The sequence below is a fragment of the Xenopus laevis genome, chromosome 7S, assembly GCF_017654675.1.
Source record: "Xenopus laevis strain J_2021 chromosome 7S, Xenopus_laevis_v10.1, whole genome shotgun sequence".
Lineage (NCBI taxonomy): Eukaryota > Metazoa > Chordata > Amphibia > Anura > Pipidae > Xenopus > Xenopus laevis.
This window is the reverse complement of record NC_054384.1, coordinates 53,997,696-54,014,702: the sequence shown is the minus strand read 5'-3', so window position 1 is coordinate 54,014,702 and position 17,007 is coordinate 53,997,696. Positions and strand designations below refer to the sequence as shown.

Sequence of the window (17,007 nt, the reverse complement as noted above, 5' to 3'; positions counted from 1 at the left end):
CATTTTTGTGGCCACACCCCCTAATTACCATGTTCATTTTACAAAATTTGGCAGATTATAAAAGTTTGAACGTATTTCTGATTTTTTTTTCAGTTATTACAGTTATGCTAATGAAGGTGAATTGCCCTTTAAGCTGTGAGTCTAACTTTTCCCAATGGACCTGTTATCTTATATTGTTTATATACTTTACTTATATATACTGTTTATTACTTGTTTGCTTATCTCGAAATTGTAACAAAAGTATCTTATCTGCTGCTGTAGCTGTTCTGGGCTCTCTGCCAAAAGCCAATTAAGTTAGAAACATTGTTTCTTTTTTTGCCAGTTCAGTGCAGAGAAAAAGGGGACTTTCCAGTACAAACAAGGGACTGCAGGTTGAGCTGTCAAAAGAGGGACTATCCCTCTAAAAACGGCACAGTTCGGGGGTATGGACTCCTAGGGGGATATACCTAAATGGGGAGGTGGTGGACATGTGTCATGTTCTTGATTTGACTGTGGGGTGAAGCAGTGTATGTGGGGGCCCTAGGGATATGTCTGAGGAGAGGGAGTTGGGCAGTGTGTGATCACCATAGGTATTACATAGTTTTATTACATAGCTATACACCATTGTTTTACATAAATCCTAGAAAAGATTTAAAATAAGATTAAGGCATAAAATACCGTATTAAATGACAAATTACTGTACAGAGTGGTGAATCCACCTCCATATCTTTTACTTAAAGGGGAACTCCACACAAACATAACTTGAGCTTTTTGAAAAGTAAACAAAATTTCAAGCTAGTTTGCAATATTTATAAATTAAAAAATATGCAGACTTTTCATGATTTTTTTTTTAAAAAAAACTTGTTTTTATTTATTTGTAACGACATGAAATTCTTTATGGTTCAAATTTACATATCTTTTCAGAAAACAGGTAAGTGAAAAAGATTCATGTGATTATAACAACAATATATAATAACATTTTATAACATGTCTAACTTTCAGCTCGTCTGATATCCTCTTAAAGACCCTATGAAAAAGTTATCTATGATGAGAAGCCAGTAATCTATTAGTTTGATGACTCCTGGGAATATATTATCTTGATCTCGGTCTTGCTGTAGCCTTCTGAGGTATTGGGATGATTCCATAACCAGTGGGTGTTCTTAGTGTCTCTTGGTCGTACCATGTTGTGTATCTAAATGTATAAACTCTAAGGTGTCTGATTTGTTGTGGGAGAGATTCTATGTATGTTGCCCACATGTTAAAGAATTTTGTAGTTTTGTTCTTTTCGGGTTAAGGCTTCCAACCAGTCCATTTGAAAGATATTATGTAATTTTTGTTTCAGCACCATTATGGATGGAGGTTCAGTGTCTAACCAATGTTGTAATATTGTTTTCCTAGCTGCTGCAGCAAGTCTTCCCATCAGATTTTTCCCTACTTTTTTTAGTTGTGTATATAAAGTAGTGTCGCTAAATAGGGCCCATTCTAGTTGTATTTGGAGTGGTTTTCCAGCCATCTGCGGCCCATATGAAATCACCTCATGCCAAAAGGTTTGTAATTTAGAGCAAGACCATAGGTTGTGTAATAGATCAGCTTTAGGGGAGCGGCATCTAAGACCATTATCAGAGGAAAAACTACCCATTTTATGTCTTCTAATTGGAGTAAGATATGAATTATGAAGGATTTGGAGAGACATTTCTTGATATCTACTTGCTGGGAGTAGTTTCATGATGTTCATATGTTGTTTAAAGATGTCTGATGTTGTAACATTTGGAATGTCTGTGGTCCATTTGAAGCTAGATCTTTCTTCATTATTAATTTCAATTAGCGTTCGGATAGTCTGATATATTTGTCTTTTCATGATTTTAAATGGTTTGGAACAGTCCTTAAGCCTAGCCCCTACTCTCCTGCTGATCCATCTGACTACATTGCTGAGCTGGCTGACTACTATTACTTTGTATCAACAGCCAGTTTTGTTTAGCCTGCAGCATCCAAACCCCACAATTCCCTGCAAACATGATTTCAATGAGGAATGGAACATCACTGTGCAATTCATTGTAGGTTATGTAGTTCTTGTGTGCTGTTGTAAGCTGTGAAGAAGTTGTTACAATTTGTAACATTAGTGTTTAGTCCCTCCTTCCCTGCCAGGATTTTAAATGATGCAGAAAGAGAACTGTTAAACAGATGGATTGCAGCATAGAAAATGGCATTTATTCATACTTTTTGAAGAAACCGGTAACCGTGATATTAGGGGTTTCTGTGTTGTGTGGGCCTCTTTATCAGAAGAGTTCCCCTTCGATTTATTTTGCATATGTACCACCTCTACCATATGTCTATATGTCACTACATCAGCACCTATATCCGCAGGGATGCCTACTGGGATGGATTAAATAAAGCATTATTGAAAAAAAATGTTCTGCAAATTGGGAACTCCTATAGAGTTATTTAAAGATTTTATTTTTCCACCTAATTTTGCATTTTTTGTTTGTTTCGGCCCTAGCTTCTAGTGCACAAATCACAAAGGTAGCAGCACTCCATTTTCATGAAGATACAACTGCCTTCATTCCCACATATGGCAGGTATGTGAAGTTGGGTTTATTAATCTGTGTGCACCCCATGAGGAAAGTTTGTAACCTGTGCTGGAGAACTGTTGAATTTTTTCTAGGAGCAATATGCTGACTCTTCACTACCGCAACTGTATGCACTTAATGGGGTGGTTCACCTTTAGGTTAACTTTTAGCATGTTATAGAATGGCTAATTCTAAGCAACTTTTCACTTGACCTTCATTATTTTTATATTTATAGTTTTTGAATCATTTGCCTTCTTCTTTTGACTCTTTGACCCCCATCTTAAAAACAAATGCACTGTAAGGCTACACATTTATTGTTAATGCTACTTTTTATTACTCTACTTTCTATTCAGGCAGGCCTTTCCTATTCATATTCCAGTGGAACAGAAGAGGGACAAGAACCCATGGCAGAACTACAGAGTATATTCCACCTAAGTTTAGGACGTCTAACAACCCCGACACATATTTATAACTGTTGCTTTGTTTCTCCTTTCCCCTCAGGACTTCTATATATACATGCAAATTTTGTCTGCTAGGGTATACACCTATTTTGCCTATATTTTGTAATTTATATAGTGAATAAAGTACCCCCTTTTGTAAAATATAAGGATATTATAAGTTACCGAGGAGTTTCATGACCATATAAAAACACGAGGCCGAAGGCCGAGTGTTTTTATACAGGTCATGGAACTCCGAGGTAACTTCTAATATCCTCATATTTTGCAACTGGGGGTACTTTATTTATTATAATACACACATTTCAGCAAGTCATGTGACAGAAATGACATCAGAACTCACCGTTTATAACTGATGACATCAGAACTCACCGTTTATAAGGATATAATTTACAAGATATTCATGGCTTTTGTGTATTATAAGGGTATATAATATACCCTTATAATACATTTTAAAATTGTCCCATGGATAGTAAATAACTTAAAAGAATTGCTATGTTTATTATACCCTTTGGCTCAAGTACCTTTTAAAATCATGAAAATCTCTCATGACCTGACCCTTTTCCTTTCTTCAGGTGTTACACTCTTCAATACTTAAGTGACTGCTGCTGGCACTTTCCATGTACACTCTAAGGGTGCATCCAGTGGAAGAGGAGGGGACAAGCAGGACATGAGGTGCTCCTGAATGATTCAATTTTGGTATGCTACTCTCCTCCTATCCATACTGATAACACACTCTGGATCGTTAAGAAAAAAATGGGAATGTCCCTGTGTTCCTAGAAATATACCCTTGTGCTACCATCTATATATTTGCTGTCATTCAGCTGTTTATGCATGTGGTTCCACCAGCTAGAGACCTCGTGGGTTGTATTTTTAAAGGAGAACTAAAGCTTAACTGAAGAAGTAGCTAGAAATGTACATTATGTTTAGTGCTTCTGTGCCAGCCCAAGGCAACTACAGCCATTTAGCAATAAAGATCTGTGTCTTCAAAGATGCCCCAGTAGCTCCCCATCATTCTTTTCTGCTGATTCACTGCACATGCTCTGTGCTGCTGTCACTTACTGAGCTTAGGGACCCACTCACAATATACAGTACACATAGAATAGAAATGTCACACTATAAGGATGATTAGTGATTACAGATCATTACTACATGGCAGCCCAGAAACCAGTGCAACTAGCATCAGAATTTAAAAATCAGCCCTGTAGCATCATCTTATATTACAGCCAACCCTCATTTTATGCTTGATAATTTGTGACGACTCCTAAGCTTAGCTTCTCAACAGCTGCTCAGAGCCCACTGAGCATGTGAGTGTCGCAGGCACCTTTCAAGATGGTGCCCCCTCTGTGATAAGTTTGAAGCCCTGAATCATTGCTGCTATTGACAAGCAGAAACTTTAAGCTGGTGCAATAAGTTCAGTATTTATAATAAGGCATCTTAAAGGAATTGTTCAGTGTAAAAATAAAAACTGGGTATATAGATAGACTGTGCAAAAAAAATGTTTCTAATATAGTTAGTTAGGCAAAAATGTAATGTATAAAGGCTGGAGTGATTTGATGTATAACAGGTCAGTCAGAACACTACTTCCTGTTTTTCAGCTCTCTTGGTTTACACTGACTGGTTACCAGGCAGTAACCAATCAGACATGAGGGGGGGCCATATGGGTCATATCTGTTGCTTTTGAATCTGAGCTGAATGCTGAGGATCAATTGTAAACTCACTGAATAGAAATGTACCATGTGGCCCCCCTTCAAGTCACTGACTAACTCAGAGTTAGAGCTGAAAAGTAGGAACTTGGATTCTGGCTGTTTTATTAGACATCTGTTCACTCCAGCCTTTATATATTACATTTTTGGCTAACTAACTAGATTAGAAACATTTTTTATTTTGCACAGCCGATTTACACAGTTTTTATTTTCACACTGAACTGTTCCTTTAACTATATTCATTGTTAGGATTTAGTTCTCCTTTAAAACCTCACCCAACCTGTTTCACAGAGACATTTCCCTAAGCCTGGACACACTTATCTGCCTTCTCAATCCCATGGATGTCCACCCGACCCACTCCCCGCAGTGATTGAAGCTTAGAAGTGACATAACACAGACCATTTTTTTGCATTTGGAAGCTTCGATTATTCTCAATTGGCCCTGGAATGCCCAACTATAGCCCACCCCACTGCAGCAGATCGGGTACCCGCAGCCACCCGCACAGTAGGCACATGAAGTTAAATCTGTCTGAGCCGGATCACATTGCTGGTATTCCTACTGGTACCTCCAGGAATCTACCACCAGCTATGTGTAGATAACAATGTACTTTCATTTAATCTAAATGTATATAGTTTACTGCCATACTGTAAATAACAGAAACCATAGATATTTCTTAACTAAAACAATATGCCAAATGTATGTTCAGCACAAGTCCTATCCATGATCTCATGTTGAAAAGCAGTGTATACTGTCACTTTGACTGAATACAGAGAATATACCGTATAACATTAATTTGGGATTAATTATTTTTTGTAGAAGTCAACATTTAAAATAGTTTTGTCTATTTTCTCCTACTGACCTTCATACTGTAATGTACTGCACCACTTATATTGTTGTATACATGCTAACACATGAATCTATCCATATGTAGATTTCTGCCTACTGGGACCCATGTCTGTCCTTTGTGAATGCACTTTGTAAGACCTGTGATAGAAAAAAATGTTTCCCCTTTAATACGCCTAAGGTAAGTTCCCCCACAAAATAATTCTAACTTCAATAGACAGCTGCCTTCATCACTGCTACTTCACACCAGACCAATGGAAACAATTGACTGCCCCTCAAGAAGTGAAACAACAATGCTGTCAACAGTGCTAGTCCCACATACTATTGAGCCCCAACTGACATTTCAGTGGTTAATAACTCAACGGGACAATAAAAGAACCTATAGTAGAAAATGTATGTAATAATAATAAATATGTCATTAGTACAAATATTTTGCATAAATTAGACACCCCTGCATAAATATTTGACTGCTCCCCACCCAGCATCGTTCAGTCAATAGACTGAACCTTGAACGTTAGTATTGTATGTGATACATTCTTACACATTTTCACAAATTTGTGAAGATTTTGCTGCTAGGCCTACACTTTGTAACTGTATATTCCTTGCTTCAATAAAAGGCTGTCTGGGTCACTGTCACATCTGGTACCTGTCTGCACCATGGGAAATTAAATGTTAATGCTGTTAACTGCAACAAGGAGGCATTTCATTGGTTATCATCCATGATCTCATGTTGACAAGCAGTGTCAGTTTAAAAAAAACAATCCATACTTTTGGCTAAATCCCTCACTGCTATACCCTTCCGAGTGGCTATTATTAGTACTGCTACTACAGGCACCATCACTCCCTTCTATCCCACAGCCAAAGTCCTTTCACAGAGGCTATTGTTGTTATAAATACCGTCTCTCCATACTATACCTATCTCAGAGCTACAGTCTCTTCACAGAGGCTATTATCTCTACTGCAACTATAGGCACATCCCATCCTACTATTACCTCACAGTCTCTTCCCAGAGGCTATTAACCCCACTGTTATTACAGGCTCCCTCTTTCCCTACTAAATCTACTATCCCACAGTTCCTTCCTAGAGGTTGTTATCCCACTGCTACTGCAGGTATCATCTCTTCCTGCTATCCCATTGCCATAATATTGTTCAATATTTAACATGCTCCAAAAGTGATGATTTTCCAGGAAAAATCTTTGAATTTTAAAACTTACTAGAAAGACCTACCTAAGATTCTCACTTTACCTTGTGCAGTTGCCTGGAGGTGTCTTAGCCAGGTTCAAAGTTTCCCCAAGCAAAGAACAGGCCTTGCTAAAGGGTACAACTAGGCTACACACAATGGGGCAAATTCACCAAAGGGGAATTTTCTCCTCGGAAGGCTTTGCCAAACTTCACTCAACTTTATCAGGAGCAAATTCGCTACCACTACGCTAACTCACTAAATTGCGAAGTTGCATCTCGGCAGCCGAATGCTGCAATAAATGTTGTAAATCAGCAATCCGGAAGGCAAAGAAAGGAAATGAGTTAATTGCGGTGGAGGTGAAAACTAACCCTAAAAAGTTTTTTAAATATATTAATATTAAAAAGATGCAGGTTGAGAGTGCTGCTCCATTAAATAATGGTACCTGTATGGTTGTAACAGACACAGAAAAGGCAAATGTGTTAAATCAGTTCTTTTCTTCAGTGTATACAATAGAGGAGTGAGTTCCCAGGCTCACTTTATAACTGCACTAATGGCTCAGCTCAATCTAGTCAGTGGCTGACTCTGGATCTGATTCATAAAGCTTTAATAAAAATTAATGTAAACAAGGCTCCAGGGCCTGATGGCATACACCCCCGGGTTCTAAGAGAGCTAAGTTCAGTTTTAGACCAGCCCCTATTTCTGATTTTCTCAGATTCACTTTCATCTGGTGTGGTGCCTATGGATTGGAGAAAAACTGATGTTATTCCAATCTCAGCCTGGCAATTATAGGCCAGTAAGCTTGACATCTGTGGTGGGCAAATTATTTGAAGGCTTGTTAAGGGATCACATTCAAAATTGTGTCCTAGTGAATGGCATTATTAGCAGCAATCAGCATGGCTTTATGAAGGATAGTTCATGTCAGACAAATTTGACTACTATCACTATAGGTCTATTGGGCTAAATGAAGTTGTTTGCACATGGATAGGAAACTGGCTACAGGATCGGGTACAGAGGGTGGTTGTTAATGGTACATTCTCTACTTGGAGTAAGGTTCTTAGTGGGGTCCCTCAGGGCTCGGTATTAGGTCCACTTTTATTTAACTTTTTCATTAATGACTTATAGGGGAGGGTGTTGTAAGTAATGTAATCAGTTTTTGCAGATGACTCAAAACTATCCAGCCCAATTAATTCCATCCAGGATGTGGCATCCTTGCAACACGATCTTGACAAACTGGCAATCTGGGCAGCTAAGTGGCAAATGAGATTCAGTGTTGATAAATGTAAAGTCATGCACCTGGGATGTAAAAATATCCAAGCCACTTATACCCTTAATGGGACTGCACTAGGCAAATCCATAATGGAAAAGGACCTTGGAGTCCTTGTAGAAGATAAACTTGGCTGTAGAAAGCAATGCCAGTCAGCAGCATCAAGGGCAAATAAGGTCTTGAGCTGTATTAAAAGGGGCATAGAGTCACGGGAGGAGGGGGTCATTCTTCCACTGTATAGAGCACTTGTAAGGCCCCATTTAGAATATGCCATACAGTTTTGGTTTCCAAAACTCAAACAGGACATTATTGTATTAGAGAGGGTACAGAGAAAGGCAACTAAGCTGGTAAAAGGTATGGACAATATTAGCTATGAGGAAAGACTGGCTAAAATTGGGATGTTCACGCTGGAGATTAAGAAATCATGATCTAAATCCCAATTTTCCCGGGTAAAGCGTATTGTACCCGACCAATGTACCCTCAAGGAGAGAATGGATGAGATGACCACTAAATTCCAAGAGAGAGGGTATCCATTATCTTTACTAATGGAACAGCGGGCTCAAGCGGAAGCCCCCGAAAGGAGTCATAATGACGTAGTTAAACCTAAAGAGGATTGCCGCTTGACGTTTGTTTCCAAGTACAATTCCCTTGTTTTTACATGCATATTAAATAAAATTTTCATTTTTTAATACTTTTACTGGACTCATACAGTGCTCCGCTGTTTTTTCTTCTGGTCCTTGGAATCTAATTGACCGCATGGGATGGTGGCTGGGTGTGCAGCACGTTTGAGTCCAGCGTCTGGTAAGTGCTCCCACTAAACTTAATTTTTTCTGGACAAGTACAATTCCCTGTCCTCACATATTACTAAGATTATGCTGAAACAATTGGGGCTACTCAGAGATGGCATTCCGAATATACAAGAATTTAAGTCACCACAAATGATGGCCTTTAAAAAGAACAAAACAGTGGGCTTGTGTCTGGTTAGATAAGACATAGGGGATATTAAGGAAACAGCAGCTATTAAGACCCATAAAAAAACTGCACTTTCCCTTGTTTAATATGTAATTGCTGCTCTAATTGCCAACCTGGTGAAGTAATCTATCATTCACACAAAGGTACCTCGATAAAAATTAGTGGGGCAAACGTCCTGCATGGTTAAAGACCGCATACGCAAACATAAGTCCGCAATTAAAACTAAAAAGATAGAACAGGCCGTAGCCTGCCATTTTGTGGAGAAAGGACATGGAGTCCAGCAGCTAAAATATCAGATGGTTGATAGGGTCCCAATATTACATCGATGTGGGGATAGGTTAAAAGAACTACTCAAAAGGGAAGCCATGTGGATTCAAACATTAGGCACATTCTCATTAATGCTCATTAATCCTGTCAACTCAGCTTGCTGTCTGGGGGTAATCTTTGACTCCTCTCTCTCCTTCTCTGATCATATTAACACCACTGTCAAAACCTGTCACTTTGTCTTACGCAATATTGCCAAAATCCGTCCCTTCCTTTCACCTGATACATCCAAGACGCTCATGCATGCTCTCATCCTATCCAGACTAGATCATTGTAACCTTCTACTAACTGGCCTTCCTAACGCCCATCTCTCCCCTCTGCAGTCTGTACTAAACACTGCTGCTAGAATTATCCTCCTCTCATCCAAAAGGGTACAGGCCCCTCCGCTGCTGAAGTCCTTATCATGGCTTCCTATAAAACAAAGAATAACTTATAAACTCCTCCTCATAACCTTCAAATCCCTTCATTCCTCTGCACCTAACTACATCTCATCTCTTGTCTCTCTAAATTTTAGATAAATTATTTTATTGTATATAGCATTTTAAGAGTTTTTTTGTTATATATTTTTCATTACAGGCATTTGGATTGGTGTATCAATGGATAGGTCCCAGTGACTTATCAAGATGGACTTGTTTGACACAATGTTTCATATTGATGTTGCAACACTGTATATATTTATTACTGTTTAAAGTGAATGCAAGCTGTGTCTTAGATATTTTGATTAGCCACTAGATGGCGGTGTGATAGAAGATATAAAATGCTTTCACTAATTTGCATCCAGTAGCTTGAAAAAAGGCAATTGTGAGCCTGAAACGTCGCTGCTGTTTTCTGTCCTTAACTAAGCCCTTTTAAGAATAAAGTATGCGTGGTGCTGTCTACTCATCGACTATGTAAGTCAGCACAACGAACGTTTATGTCTGCCTAGCGAAACGTCATTGGTACTCTTACTCTTCTTTCAGTTTGAATAGGGCAGGTACATATAGGCCATATATATATGTCTTCATTAGTTATGTTGGTGCAAATGCCCACTTATTATTAAAAATGTCCAAGGAAGCAAAATAAAGACAAAAGAGATCTCTAATGTCCTAGACATGAGCCCACATGCCCCTCAAATGGTTAAAAATAATGTTTAAAAGTTGAAAATTTCGGCATACAGGATATGATGTCACTGACATAAGATTGAGGAGGTAGTCTGCCAGGTCTAAGCTGGCAAAGGAAACTGGCAAAAGGGGTAACGTAATGGAAAATTCACACTTTAGTGAATTTGCGAAGTAACAATCGTTCACCTGTTCGAAATTCGTCTGGCGAAAAGGTGCAAAACTTCATTAATGATGTACACTTTCACTAGTGAATTGTCATCTCCTGTGCCAGTGGGGTACTATTGTTTTGTTGGGGCTTTATCCACTAAGAATCAACTACAGCCTTCTCTTGTAACAGTGCTGAAAGGGGCACATGGAATATTTCCAATGCCAGGGTGGACCTGGGATGGCTGCTAAAACTCCCACAGTGGCAGTTTAATACTGTCAGCAGTGACTTTAATCATCCAATGAAAATTTGTGCTGTAGTTCATATCTCTGGTAATTGATGGCATGCATGCCTCCTCACTCAGATTATAACTTAACCTTTAAGTAATGACATTATACAGCCTACTGCTGTATTGTGTTATTAATTTGCTCCAACCACTCACCCCTTTTTTAGTGTTTGATATTTGGGTGGTGGGTATCTGTCACAGCGGCATTTTTTAGATTAATATGTGAAATATTATATGTAATGTGTACTTGGTGGATTTCTGTTGCAAGGTAAACATGCTCACTCCTAAATGGTATTCCACATAAACATGGGTGCTAAAACATGAACACTAAAAATCCATTGGTGGTCAGGGGCCCCCATAAAAGTTAAAAAACTACACCTGTAGCAGTAGCCTAACTCTTGCATATCTAAAACACAGATGTATATATGGCCTGATTGACTAAGGAACACTATACAGGAACAACAAGCTCAAAACTTTAATATAAAATAATATACAAACTTTACTATTAATAGTAATTTCAATACACTGTATTTAGAATTTCATGGATAAAATATTATTACAATAAACTCAACGTGGTACTTTCCTATCTCTTTAAAAAAATGTACACATGAGATTAATACCTTAAAAACAGAGCCCCTTATTTTAATTTAGGTCAGGTAAAGCAGATCTGCTGATAAGCAAGGCACACTCACCTGAAGCAGCTTCTAACCTAAATATCAATGTCAAGTTAGCCAAGTGATTATCTCAAACATAAATCAAACCAGCATTCATTGGCCAGTCTTCATTTGGTGGGGAACCTTGATGTTACAATGAAAATTTTCCCAGGTCCCCTGTTAGAGATCAGATCTGAAGTGCTACAAAAGGACACTTAATCACCTATTTGACAAGCTTTTATCATTCATAGTCCTAACAAATAAACTAGCCATATGCCCAACCATTTAATAGCTCTGCATGCAAGAGGCAAAATATAGATGCATGTATATTTTTTTGTTTTTGCTAGATTTGCTCACTATTGATTTAGGGGGCACATTTACTTAGCTCGAGTGAAGGAATAGAAGAAAAAAAACTTAGAATTTCGAATGTTTTTTTTTGGCTACTTCGACCTTCGACTACGATTCGAACTAAAAATCGTTCCACCATTCAATAGTCGAAGTACTGTCTCTTTAAAAAAAACTTCGAGCAAGTACTTCACCACCTAAAACCTACCGAACATCAATGTTAGCCTATGGGAAAGGTCCCCATAGGCTTCCTAACAATTTTCTGATCGAAGGAAAATCGTTCGATCGATGGATTAAAATCTGATTTTTCCTTTGATCGTAGGAAATTCGGTAAATCCTTCGATATTCGAATGATTTTACTTCGATGGTCGAATATCGAGGGTTAATTAACCCTCAATATTCGACCCTAAGTAAATGTGCCCCTTAGTGTCAGTCACTTAGACCAGCAGCTGCATGTGGCAAAATGAAAGGGTTTTATGAGACCCAAAAGAAAATTTTTTGTTACAAACACTGCTTGCCTTATTGTGTTCAGAAATGTACATGCTGTTTTAGCAATCCCATGATGGATGAATACAGAAAAATGTTTTAGACTGGGAATCACGTATAACCTCAGAACTGTGTTTATTCTAAAATGGCAACGTTTTACATTTGGGGCAACAGAGAAAATGAAATTGGAATCTTAGCTGATACCACAAATGTTTAAATAAATCATCATAAATAACACTTTACAGTGAAACACACACACACACATACATATATATATATATATATATATATGAAATGTTAGTACAGTACACCTGCGTTGTGGAAATCTATCTAAATCTATAAGGCACAATAAATGTTTTTAATGTAGTAAAATCCACATCTATAACCAGTTGTATAGGTTCTGATTTTGAATACCATTGGATTCACAGTTATATTTGTCAAGTACTTGTTTGAACAACTCTAGTCCATTTTCTTTTACACAGGCCTCTTAAAAAGAACAATGTTCTAGATATCAACATGGAAGCTTCTGAAACTGGACTTTTCTGAATATGTTATCACTTAAGTTCACTGAATACTGTGTCAAAGTGACCTTGTCAAGTCACAAGTTATTTTCTAAGAAAGGGACACTTAAGGATCCACAAAAGAAACCACAATGTATCTTGTTCCTTTAGTTACACGCAGTCCCTCATGGTAGTGAGTCAGTCGTCCTGGGTGCATCAAAGCCCAGCCTTTCCTTAGGGCTCTTACAGAGCAATTGTATCGGAGGAATCTGCAGCCACCTCCCTAGAAAACCAAATAAGAGTTAGCAGCCAGGTAAAAAGCACATCTCTGAACATGTATCTTATATAACACTTTATTTTTGAAAACTATAATTAATACTAATGAAGAAAAGGAATAAAAGGAATAAAGTGAATGAAAACAGCTCATTACAGCTGAACTGCTTTTACTTGTTTGGAGGAAGAATAGACTTAAAGGGATTCTATCACAGGAAAACATTTTTATTTATTTTTTTGTTTTCTTTTTACAAAATGCATCAGTTACTAACACAGCAGAATCGTGCATTGAAATCAATTTTTCAAAAGAGCAAACAGACTTTTTAATATCTAGCTTTAAAATTATGTGGTGCTAGATATATTCTTATTGGTTCAAGAATACAATTTTAAATCGTATAATGAATTATTTGCAATGTACACAGTGTAATTTAGAAATAAAAACATCCTAAAAATCATGACAGAATCGCTTTAAAACTTTAGTAATGATAGTTTTACAGGGCTAGGTTGACATTTTATTCTATTTATTGCCCAGAAAACAAATAAGTAAAGGGAATATGTCTTCTCTGTCATTCTGCATTTTTAAATATACGTGGTACCTGCCATATTTCATAACATGGCCTTCTCCCTATCAAGGAGAACAAGGCTTTACATTAAGGCGTCACTATTTCTGTCAACAGAAAATGCTTTAGTAAAGTAGCTGGCATTTAAATGCAAAGGTACAGAGAATCAATGTGCTAAGCACACCATGAACTATGTCATAACATAAATTGAAAAAAGTTATCAGAGAAAGTCTTGTCAATACATTTTTGAGGTTTCAATCACTTTTAAATAATTCATTCTGAAAAAAATATTGGTTTAAAGTCAATCAGAAAATGTTATTGCTTCATAATCTACATGTAGGCAAAAAGTGGCATATATACTTAATTACTGACCTCATAATCTTGTCCTACACTGTTTAGAGCAATGTTAACAGTAAAGGTGGAGGCATCATGATGAGGCTCAAGTAATGGTTGTTCATCTGGTTTGTATCGCACAACAAAAGCCAAGTCAAACTGTGCCTGTAAAAATAAATATGTACAATAAGATTCAATTACGCTGCACCCAACCCATTTCCCAAAACCCATTTCACTATACAGAGACAGCTTTTTATACATTTAAAATGATTTATACATACAGCAACTGAATGGAAGTCTAATAGACCAGAGAACAATACCTACAATTATGTTTTCATAAAATATATGTATAAAATCCACATTTTATTCAACCACCTTATTTTCAGCAGTCATATTTCCATTAAAAGGAATTTATAGTGTGTTAAAATTATTAAGGACACTTAATTGCCTACAATTCTACAAAAAACAGATATTTTCTTTTTGAAACAGTAGGGGGCAGATTTATCAAGGGTCGAATTTCGAAGATAAAAATACTTCGAAATTCGACCATCGAATTGAAATACTTTGACTTTGAATATCGAAGTCAAAGTTTTCTTCATCGAATTTTGGTCTCCTGTGGTCGAAGTAAAATCGTTCGAAGAACGATCGAACGATTCGAAGGATTTCAGCGATCGATCAAACGATTTTGCGATTTCGACTTCCAAAAACTTAGAAAAATGCTCTAGAAGGTCCCCATAGCCTAACATAGCACTTCGGCAGGTTTAATTTGGCGAAGTCAAAGTTTTTTAAAGAGACAGTACTTAAATTATCGAATGGTCGAATATTCAAACGATTTTACTTCGAGTCGAAGTCGTAGTATCCTATTCGATGGTCGAAGGATCTAAAAAATTACTTCAAATTTCAAATTTTTTTACTTCCAAAATTCCTTCTAATTCACTTCGACCCTTGATAAATCTGCCCCTAGTTGTGTGCACCACCTCAATGTAATTGATTTAGACTTACGCAATACAATTTTTGGGTCTGACTTATTTAAAGCACTAATATAAACAACACTAAGGGGCACATTTACTAAGGGTCGAATATCGAGGGTTAGTTAACCCTCGAATTCGACCCTCAAAGTAATATCCTTCAAATATCGAAGTCGAAGGATTTTGGGCAAATCCTACGATCGAAGGAAAAATCGTTCGATCGTTTTAATCCATCGATCGAACCATTTTGCTTCGATCAAAAAACCATAGAAAAGTAATGGGGAAGGTCCCCATAGGCTAACATTGTACCCCGGGAGGTTTAAACTACCGAAATATGTAGTCAAACTTTTTTTTTAAAGAGACAGTACTTCGACTATGGAATGGTTGAACGATTTTTAGTTCGAATCGTAGTCGAAGGTCATAGTAGCCTATTTAAACTTTAAAGAGACAGTACTTCGACTATGGAATGGTTGAACGATTTTTAGTTCGAATCGTAGTCGAAGGTCGTAGTAGCCTATTTGATGGTCGAAGTACCCAAAAGAATACTTCGAAATTCGATGTTTTTTTACTTCGAATCCTTCACTCGAGCTTAGTAAATGTGCCCCTAAGCTTTGGTCATTAGCCATGGTATGTCCATTAATAAGTAGAGTAATTGCAGCTCAGAATAAATTTTATACTCTTTGGGGAAGGTATCTCTTCAGAACTGTGTACCGAAACATTTGCACTTTATTCTCACTGTTTAATATTTACTGTAACCCTGTTTGTGTTGATGCCTTATAAAACACTGTACCTGTGGTGCTTAGTGATGGGCGAATTTGCGGCGTTTCGCCTTTTTTACAGAGAAAAAGGAAATATTTTTAAAAAATTTGGATTATTTGATTATAATGGAATCTACGAGAGATGACCTTTCTGTAATTCGGAACTTTCTGGATAATGGGTTTCCAGATAACAGATCCCATACCTGTAATTTGATTTTGATTAAATATTGTATAATACTATAGGTATTACTGACCTACATATGTTGTGCTATTAAATATGCTAAAATGAACATTAACAGAAATCTGTAGTCAACTGCAACTACCTATACTTACCATGGTATAGTAACCTGGAAACATTTTCTGAGTTAATGGCGCAATAAAATCTAGTAGTATCTTTTGCCATTCTTTTTCATAGCCAATCTGGTTCATGTGAATGTCTATTGTAGGGACATTTTCATAGCCACCTTGGAGCCTTTGATCCTAAAATAAATGAGCCAGTTATAACATTTTACAAGGTAAATAAAAATCAGCAAAGACTTTATATAAAGTATCTCACCTAATTGGTTATGTTTTTTTTTTTTTTAAATAACAGGTAATACAAACTGTGTATTTGATAAAATGTCATATATCAGTATTTAGGGCAGAATATTTTGTATTTAAAAGGCAGCTAATTTGTGGCCATTATATATACAAATAACTATAAGCCCTCATGTTATTGTCTATCTACACATTTGTTGCCTCATATGGTTTTGCAGCACAGATTAAAGCTTGATTTTTAAAGGAGAGGAATTAGTCTAGAGGTAAACTGATCAGCATTTGATGGGGTATTTCTTGCTAGAGACCTGGTTTCTTTTCCCTCTGGCAACTCCTTGTGCCAGTGCCTGGACCAATCACTTAATCCCTGCGTTAAAGGGGTTGTTTATCATCCAAACACTTTTTTCAGTTCAGTTGTTTTCAATTCACCATAAACAGACTTTTTTCAATTGCGTTCCATCCTTTGTTTTTTTACAGTTTTTCCAAAATTCAGGAGCAGATTCTGAACTGTTACAATTTGCTACAATTAGTTGATACATTTCTCAGCAGTATCTGTAGAATATTAGCAACTATTTTATCAATCAACAGCTGTCTTTAATGAAACTCAGGGATTCTGCAAAGCACGGACAAATATAACAAATGTATCAACTAAATGTATACATTTAGAACAGTTAAAGAGTCGGCAATCCCCCCCCCCTCCGAGCTGCTTTAGAAGGTAAAAAAATTAAACTTTACACTACAATATTAGAAAAACGGTCGCAAATAGAAATTGG

At 37.1% G+C, this 17,007-nt stretch overlaps 1 protein-coding gene and 1 long non-coding RNA gene across 8 annotated transcripts in view; one reads left to right on the top strand and one right to left on the bottom strand.

Annotated features, from left to right (window-relative positions):
- Positions 1-300: 300 nt before the first annotated feature.
- LOC108697553 lies at positions 301-7,111 on the top strand. 4 transcript variants are annotated; one of them, XR_005963025.1, is made up of 5 exons: positions 301-1,106; positions 2,477-2,555; positions 2,900-2,966; positions 3,577-3,700; positions 5,639-7,111. It is a non-coding gene; the product is annotated as an uncharacterized LOC108697553 (long non-coding RNA). The 4 variants fall into 4 exon arrangements; XR_005963026.1 differs by lacking the exon at positions 2,900-2,966 and having other exon boundaries at positions 302-1,106; XR_001932448.2 differs by having other exon boundaries at positions 302-2,555.
- A 5,315-nt stretch (positions 7,112-12,426) lies between these two features.
- The window catches only part of plod1.S (procollagen-lysine, 2-oxoglutarate 5-dioxygenase 1 S homeolog), a 47,865-nt gene continuing 43,284 nt past the window's right edge, over positions 12,427-17,007 (bottom strand). For all 4 annotated transcript variants that reach the window (XM_041571263.1, XM_018227692.2, XM_041571264.1 and 1 more), the window contains 3 exons: positions 16,034-16,180; positions 14,014-14,139; positions 12,427-13,091 (listed from right to left, as the gene is read on the bottom strand). In XM_041571263.1, the coding sequence (XP_041427197.1) occupies positions 12,936-13,091; positions 14,014-14,139; positions 16,034-16,180 (429 nt within the window). In that variant the 3' untranslated portion in view covers positions 12,427-12,935. The remainder of the gene's footprint in view (positions 13,092-14,013; positions 14,140-16,033; positions 16,181-17,007) is intronic.